This window comes from Mirounga leonina, unplaced genomic scaffold, assembly GCF_011800145.1.
Source record: "Mirounga leonina isolate KUSES-001 unplaced genomic scaffold, KU_Mleo_1.0 Mir_165, whole genome shotgun sequence".
In the NCBI taxonomy this organism is placed as follows: domain Eukaryota; kingdom Metazoa; phylum Chordata; class Mammalia; order Carnivora; family Phocidae; genus Mirounga; species Mirounga leonina.
In genome coordinates, this window is record NW_023270415.1 from 43077564 (window position 1) to 43086565 (window position 9002).

Genomic DNA, 9002 nt, shown 5'->3' on the forward strand with positions numbered 1-9002 from the left:
CTCCGAGGGAAGATCCCAGTCAGATGCTCTCTCTGCACACAGCAGAGGCTTGTGAAACCTTGCACAGGCTGCAGGTCCCATACAGCTCCTTCCACTGAAGCATTTTAGAATTCAGGGGTGGGAATGACATTATTGAATGGTTCTAATTTATATTTAAAATTATAACCTTAACACTTTTACTTTGTACTTTTGTCAATTTTTTTAACCTCTAGTTTTTGTTTTCTAATACACATATTAACACAAGAGCACATGTATGTATCCTACACAGACCCATATTGGGACCACATACATAACTTTTTTAAAAAGGATAGGATGTAAAATCAGTAATATTCAGAGAGCAGTGGTTGGAAAGGGCTGTTTACCAATCCTGGCAAACGAGGGCGTGAATCCTCTTTTCATCGGGTACCTTGCAAAGTCTGATAGCCAATCTGTTAAGAGTGCTGTTCGCTTTACACACCGTAAAGTCACGGGCACTCATTTCTTGCTCTATTGCATCCCTGCCAAGTGAGGCCCTGAGGGGACTTATAAGTATCTTGCTAATCTACAAAGGCAGTATAAAGGGGACTATTCTACTTGCAAGAATGTTATATCCTTCAGTAAATTCAGATGTTGTCCAACCAGTGAGGGAAGTTGATTAAAGTGGACTCCCTGAGCTTCAGGAAGCAGTAAAACACTAACTAAAAAATACCTTAAAAGTCTAGAAAGAATCCTAACAGGTAAGTAAATTCAGTAGTTATTCAGAGTAAGATTTAGAATTCAAACACTCCAATAATCACCATAGACATTTATTTAAAGTAATACATTTGCAGCTCAGATAGTCCTAAATTGTACATTTCAGGTTTATTCAACTTCTTAAAAATATTTGAGGGCAGCTGCAACCACAGATTTCAACTCCATCACTATTTCTTTGCCCATTCTTCTCTCTCTTTTCTTTCCCGAATAACTTCTTTCAGATATGGTTCAAGATAGAATTTATCCTAAAGAATGAATAAAAAAAAATTATATGCAGCCATCACATACTGATATATTCCAAACACTCAAGAGGTCTTCGACAAAAGAAATTCATCAAAATTAATTCTTATTTCCAACTTAAGAAAATAATTTTCAAGCAGACTAAGAACTGTCTGCTTTTCTAAAATGTAAAAACCTACAAAGATATTGTAATAAGTTGCTTTGATAGGTTGAGAGGGGAAAGTCTGCCAGAGAAGAAATGAGAGTAGAAGCTTTTGCCTACTTTTTTTTTTTTTTTTTTTTTAAGATTTCATTTATTTATTTGACAGAGAGAGAGACAGCAAGAGAGAGAACACAAGCAGGGGGAGTGGGAGAGGGAGAAGCCGGCTTCCCGCTGAGCAGGGAGCCCGATGTGGAGCTCGATCCCAGGACCCTGGGATCATGACCTGAGCCGAAGGCAGAAGCTTAACAACTGAGCCACCCAGGTGCCCCTTTTGCCTAATTTCAATGCAGTTTAAGGGGTGAGGGTTTACTTCAGAGTCCTTCCTGGAAGCCAGAGGACCACTCTATGGGTTGATCACATGGATACCAACATTTTTCCATCAGAGCAGGAAACATTGTAGAGGGAGAACAACGACCCATAAGACAGAGGATCTGGACTCTAGCCCAGGATTTCTATATTAGAGACCTGCTTAGCGATTCTGGAACAGTCCGTCCCCTTTAAGTCACAAAGTAATTATCTCTAAAATGGAGTTAACATTTGCTCTATTAACCTCACTGGACTGTCATGAGGGTATTTATTTGACACAACCTTAAGAACTCTAAAGCACTATACAAATGAGTGTTTGTTTCTAATGCTTAATGCTTAGTGGCCAATATTGTCAGATACATAAAAGCTGAGCTACCTCCTCATATTTTGTCCACTGCTCTTTAGGCAAGATCTGATGCCTCATGGTCAGGTCCAGTGCTCTCTTAATGCGAAACATCCTGTCGTTATAAAGGTTCTCAGGAAGCCTTCTTATGGCCTCTTTCACATCATCATTCTCATATATTGTATCATCTCTCATTAACCCTGTGACAGAAAACAAGAGAGTCAGATTGAATACACATCTCAAAAATCAGATTTTTTTAAAAAAATGAGTGAAATATGTGTATGACATAACTTAAGATTCAGGTGAAATATGTATGCATTTCATACATAATAATGGGTTCTTTCTTTTTTTTTTAATTTAAAATCAATTAATTAACATACAGTGTATTACTAGCTTCAGAGGTAGAGTTTAGCGACTTATGAGTTGTATATAACATCCAGTGCTCATTATATCAAGTCCCCTCCTTAATGTCCATCACGCACTTACCCATCCCCCCAACCACCTCCCCTCCAGCAACCCTCAGTTTGTTTCCTATAGTTGTCTCCTGTGATTTGTCTCCCTCTCTGATTTTGTCTTATTTTATTTTTTCCTTTCCTTCATAATGGGTTATTTCTTAAATGGTACTGTAGAAACAGTCTTTTAAAAACCTTTGTCACAAAATTCACATTTTATCTAAAATAATTTTAAAAATATCTAAAGTATCTACTTTGTTTTTAAACACACATCAATAAATCACATCTCTACTTTCTTATACTTTGAATCTGAGATCAAGGTATTAAAGAACCTTAAGATGACAGTGTACTAAGGAACCAGTAACATTTTTTTTAAATATAACTTTTATTTATTTATTTGACAGAGAGAGAGCACAAGTAGGCAGAGCGGCAGGTAGAGGGAGAGGGAGAAGCAGACTCCCCGCTGAGCAGGGAGTCTGACGTGAGGCTCGATCCCAGGACCCTGAGATCATGACCTGAGCCGAAGGCAGCCGTTTCACCAACTGAGCCACCCAGGCGCCCCCAAGGAACCAGTAACATTTAATGATGCTTCTGTCAAGCTTCAATTAAAAAAAAGATGAAGTTCATGGCAAATTATAAAGATCTAAAAAAGTTCAGGTATCCAATGATTTGAACACTCGACAATTTTAACATCAGAGAAATCTCTTACTTTCAAAGTTCATATAACTTAAATTTTCAAATGCCAAATGGAGGAGTTGGGAGAGGGAGCGTGCATTAAGGAAAATGTACTGCTACCATATTTCAAGAATGTAACTTATTTCCACCTCAAACATCTGAGATGACTGATTCTATTACTCTCTTCTCAAAATAATAAAAAGGAAACGATCGAACAATAACATGTGACCAAATTTTACAATTTTCTAATGTACACAGGTACAATTAGTTAAGCTGTTTTTGGGAATCATAACAACTCTTGCAAAAGCTAGTAAAACCCAGGCATTAGGTTGGTTGTCCACAATGGAACATCCATAGATGTTTACACACACACACACACACACACACAGTCTAAATCATATATATACTATATATATATATATATTATGATTAGTATAGAATCATATATATAATATATATAGCATAGAATCATATATATATATATAATCTGTAATATAACTTTAAATTATTTCAATATTTGGATTTTACTGTAATTTACTTATAACCAGTGGTTCAAGAACATCTTTGTAGCTAAATCTTTGGGCAATATTTAAATTATTATCTAAATTATTTCATTAGGATGAATTCCTAGAAGTGAGATTGTGGGTCACATGGCTATACATGTTTAAGACCTATGATATGAACTATATATAAAGCAAAAAAAAAAAGAAAACCAAGGGAAAAAGCAGATACTCACCCAGTTTATTGAACCCTGCAGCATTGTAGTACCATTTTCGAATACCCTCCAGCCACCGGCTTGATGCTGCAACTGATATTGTCACACTGTTAGTTGCTACGATTCACTTATTATACTATATGAACACCTGGAGAGGCAAGCAACCAGTACTCTAATAGTTACCTTGTTAGAGAATGCAAACATAGGAAGGAATTTCCTTTTGAAACTATATATTCTGTATACTGTAGGTAAAAACTGCTTATTTTATCTATGAGCAAAAGTGATTAGAGGTTAAAAAAAATGGGCAGCAAGTCATGGGGAAAAAAGGGTAAACTCAAACACATGATGTACAAAAGAGCTATAGTAGTTATTAGCACTCCAGCCTCTTCACGTCAAGTATCCCATCTTTTATGTACCCCTGCTACCATCAGAACGGAATGGGTAGGGTGTGGGACTGGAACTCGGAACTCCATTTTCTGCAATTTCAGAAATAAATTACAGGAAATAAATGTAAACTTTTCTTATCAAGGGAGTTGGAGTTATACGTAAAGACGGTAAGACTTCAGGATAGGTTGGCAAGTCTCAATGACCTTCATCTTCCAAAATCTTTATTCTACATTACCTTTACTTCACTTGCCTAGCCTCTTTAAAAATATATGTATTTCTGGGAGGATTTTTGATACCATTAGCCAGTCATTTAATAGTAATATGGGTTAGTAGAAGCAGCCCATTTTCCTCCTCCCAAGTAGCTAACTTTCCAACAAGGAAATGGATATTTGAAAATGGATGAGACGAAATAGATAACATTAAAGTTCTTTGGGGAGGACTGAGCCTGATGGGATAACCCAGTAGGGGCTAAGGGCAACATGATAGTGCCTGATGTTCGTAGGAGAGATGTGTTAAGAAGTGGAGATAGAGCAAATTTAAATCTTCTTTTAAAATTTTGTCTGGGGCTAGCCTCTCACCAAGGCATGAAAGCAAACTCTTTTATTCCAACCCCTCCTCATCCCTACTCCTTAGCATATCACAGATTACACAGCTTTGGTAAATCTCCTTGAAAATTAAGCACCATGTAGAAGATGGCTCCTAGAAAAACAAGTACCAAAGAGTCAACAATCTACAAACATACTTGTAGAAAACAAATGATCTGTATACATATTTGCCATTGACAGTGATGATTAATATTCATTGAACACTTGTGTGCTAGGCACTATCCCATCTGCTTTACCCACATTGGCTCGGTTTATTTACAACACGCCCGTCCTCGCAGAAGAATAAGGTTTACAGAACTTATCCTATCCAAGATCAGAGCCAGCCAGTGATAGGGTCGAGACCAGGTCTACCTAGTTCTCAAACACAGGACAGAGCAGAGTGCCTCCTATATTTGTCAAATTAATGAAACAACGAATTCCTAAATGTCTCCCCCACTCCCCAAAAAATTCAATGTCATTTAGATTAACGGATTTTTCAGGCAATCTGATGTTTTCACCATCGCTGAGGGCGAGGAGAAAGGGGCCAGTATCATTTAAAGGCTACTCCAATTTATACCTCCAGAGGGCAGAGACCGGCAAAAAAGGTGCGGGGGAGGGAAAATCCTTGATGTTCACGATCTGTTTTAAATATTCCGGTAATTTCTGTATTCTATTGCATAATAAGTATGTTTGTTTTAGTGCCTACAGTAAATACAAACTTCTCCAAATCTACAGACCGAGCTGACGTTCCAGATAAGCAAAAATTAATCTGAAGCTTCGCTGTAACACTGGCTCAGCTGCCCTGAATTCCGTTTGAGAAGGGCGAGGGGTGGACGCAAGTTTGCAGACCTATTTCCTCCGGTCACTTTGCCTCGGTTACCTGATCAGCGTAAAAGGGAAACTAATACCGCCCTCGTCACACTGGCAGGAGAATTTATCGCACACGACAGGGCTAGACTCACGGCAAGCACTCGGTTCATTTTGGTCGAAAGTCACGCACTATTATCTCCTAGTGTCCTTGAACACTTCTAAGGCCGAGCGGAAGGCCTGCCGAGCACAGGCAGCCGGAATGGCAGGGCTATCGGAGGCACCGCGGGCACCTGCACCGACAGCAGATCCACCTTCAACCCTTCGGGTGAGCCCGGCTGGCCTGGGGACAGTAAGAGGGTGGGGGGGGAGGCGCCCTTTAGGCTGGAGCGGAGCCTCCACCTTCCCTGACGTCGGACACCTAGCCACTTAGAGGAAGCGGAGCGATTTACTGGAAGAAAAAAAGGCTGAGTGGGCAATGCCTGTCAGGGACGCCACCAGGGACTTACCTGCAGGCCTGCTCGCCATTTTGACCCGAGGCTGCAGCGTTGCCTGCTGGGTAAGTCCTGGAGGACGCTCTGGGCCCTTGCGCAGGCGCCCTACGTCGCGTCGCCTGGCGAGGAAGGACGCCCGCGCAGGCGCAGTTTCTGCCAGCCGACTGGGGGCACCTGCGCCTGCCTTTTTTTCCGCTTGAGTCCTGCCGATGTAGTAGGGCGGGCATTTTGCGCGCTCCGTTCCAAGAACCATTTCGTGTGACCTGATGGGAAGAACATTAGGCAAGGAATAAGGGGCTTTAGCCTGGGTTCTGTGATGGACGAGCTGTGGGAATTTAGCGAGTATTTATTGCGCCCTTTGTGCCAAGCAACGCGCTAAGCGTTTTACCTGCGTATTATTTTAATTCTCATTTAGTTCTAAATCCGTGAGGTAAGTACTATGATTATCCCCATTGTAGAGGAAACAGGGGCTCAGAAAGTTGGGATAAATTGTCCAAGACTACACAGCTAGAAAGAATCCAGATTTATCTTCTAGTATCAGAGGATCCGGGTAAAACTTTGGGACTCCTTCTTAATTCTAGGGCCAAATACCACACTGCTAATCCAGGAGACACTAACCCTCTCTGGCCTTGCGTTTCTCCAGCTTAAGGTCTACGCCAGACCATTTTCGTGGTAGGTTAGGTCAGCACACCCGAAAAATTTAACACTAATCTAAGATACAGAGCAGACTTTGTGTGTGATTTTAAGATAAAAGTATACCCTCAAGGCCTCAGCCCCAACATGTTAAGTCTAAGGCATTAAAATCTAGGGACAGAAACGATTATAGTGTGACTGACTCATTCAGTTCCTGTGACCTCCTACCACCATTACTGTCACGGTCAGCTCAAATTGCCATAACAAAACACCACAGACTGGGTAGTTTAAAAAACAAATGTATTTCTCACAGGTCTGGAGGCTGGAAGCCCAAGATCAAGGCGCAAGAATGGTCACTTTCAGGTGAGAGCTTTTCCTGTGGGTTTTAGAGGACTGCCTTCTCATTGTGTCCTCACAGGGCAGACTCTTTTGTACCTTACAAGGACACTATTCGCATTATGAAGGCCCTGTCTCTAAATGCCATCACATTGGGGGTTAGTGTTTCAACACGACTTCTGGGGAGACACAATTCAGTCCATAACAAGAACCCACGAATACCTACTTTTGTTTACTTCAGGCTTAAGCGGAGAACTGGGACCATATAGAGAAATCCATCTCACTGTAAATTCAGGTTAGATTCAGTGGTCCTAGTCACATTCCAGTTCTAAACTTTTGTTGCCTTCCCCTTTTTTCTTCTTTGTGCCACCACATTCTCACATTACTCAGTCCCGTATGCAGCACTAAAAACATGAATGTCTGCTCCCAGACTACGCTAGCCAAAGTGAAGTCTGAAAGACGTGAAGAAGTGCAATACATTTAAACACTGGCACATTGCTTTACAAGAAGTACTCAGTGAACTCTTGTTTCCTCGTTACCCTTAAGTTTCAGCTTGCTGGTTACACGGTGAAGGTGGTAAGAGAAGGAAGACCTTGTCAAGAGATCAGATGCCCAAGACTGTCAAAAAAATCCAGCTCCTAGAGGTATTGAGCCTAGAGGTCCTGGATGTTTGCTGGCAGTCATTAGTATTGATTCAAAAATTGTTTGATTTCCCTCCGGGCACGTGGGTAGGACTGCATTTCTCTGCTCCCTTAAAGCTAGGCGTGGCCATGTGACGCCTTGGCCAAGAAAAATGTGATTAGTTTTTAAGAGCAATTCACATTCTTTTCCCCTTTCATAGATTGGCTACACTTAAGACACAGTGGAGGCGCCATCAACCTCTGTCACTAAAGATGATAAGGAGCAGAGCTTTTTTAGTCCCAAGTAGGATATGTATGAGATAAAAACTTCCGTGGTTTTAAACCATTTAAGGTTTGGGGTACCTGGGTGGCTCAGTCGGTTAAGCACCTGCCATCGGCTCAGGTCATGATCTCGGAGTCCTGGGATGGAGTCCTGCGTCGGGCTCCCTGCTCAGCAGGTTCTGCTTCTCCTTCTCCCTCTGCTCCTCCCCGCGCTCGTGCTCTCTCTCTCAAATAAATAAATAAAATCTTTAAAAAGAAACCATTTAAGGTTTTAGGACTGTTCATTATAGCCTGTTCTGATACAAGTGGTTTGTTAATAAAGGCAAAATGAGGTTCTGAGCCATAGAAAGACCAGTGGGATGGTTCCACGCTTTTTTAGCTGAGCCTTGTTTCCTGTGTATTGATCTCATCCATTAGAGAACTCCATGAAGGCCCCTATCTATGCCACATTCACCACTACATTTTAGGAACTCAAATGTCTGTTGGGCAAATGAATAAAATACCTAACAGGAAGGCCCTCATCAATTATAAATTTAGTTTCTTATGAGGCTTCCGGATCTACAGCACATCACAGAACCCTGGTGCACAACAAACTGCCCCCAAAGTTAGTGTTTTAAAAGTTTTTTATCCCAATTCTGAATTCAGCTGGATAGTTCTGCTCCATGTTGCATCTACTGAGGCTGAAATGTCTAAGCTTCCCCCCCCCCCCCCCCCCCCCGCCATGTCTGGTGCTCCCTTGGCATGACTGGAATAGCTGAGGTTTGGCCAGACACCTCTTTCTCTCCACCTCATTTCTCCGAGTCACCCAACCTCTTTACATAGTGGCTCAAGGTTCCAAGAGCAAATGTTTCAAGAGGACAAGCCCCAGTGTGCAAGTACTTATCTAGCCTCTGCTTGGTAATGTTTCAGGGACCAGGTCTCATTGGCCCAGAGTCAGTGTGGAAGGGGACAAGGAGAACAAATACCAGGGTGGTTCGCTGGAAGCCACCAGTGTTAACTACCCATCCAAGCTTGTGATCCCAAGGCAGATAGCTGAAGTCACAATGCCTTGTTTTACAAATAAGGATCTGACCCAGAGGTTAAATTATTGGCCCAGGATTACATGTCTAAATGATAAATGGGGAAAAGAGTATCAGTTCATGCTGTAAATCTTTGCATACTGGCAATAAGTCAGAGGTTTGTTATGGTCTTTTA

The 9002-nt window shown here is 41.5% G+C and overlaps 1 protein-coding gene across 1 annotated transcript; it reads right to left on the bottom strand.

The window, feature by feature from the left end:
- Positions 1-769: 769 nt before the first annotated feature.
- LOC118015043 (cytochrome b-c1 complex subunit 7) lies at positions 770-6053 on the bottom strand. Its single transcript, XM_035011566.1, has 4 exons — positions 5953-6053; positions 3687-3758; positions 1857-2023; positions 770-977 (listed from the first exon to the last, which is right to left on the bottom strand). Exons 1-4 carry the CDS (start codon positions 5969-5971, stop codon positions 900-902), a joined length of 336 nt encoding a protein of 111 aa, XP_034867457.1. The 5' UTR covers positions 5972-6053; the 3' UTR covers positions 770-899.
- Between the last annotated feature and the right edge of the window lie 2949 nt (positions 6054-9002).

Coding starts and splice junctions, on each gene's coding strand:
- LOC118015043 (XM_035011566.1), bottom strand. Junction 2,024..3,686: donor TGCAGGGTTCAATAAACTGG/GTGAGTATCTGC, acceptor TTTCTGTCACAG/GGTTAATGAGAGATGATACA. Junction 978..1,856: donor AGTGGACAAAATATGAGGAG/GTAGCTCAGCTT, acceptor TTCATTCTTTAG/GATAAATTCTATCTTGAACC.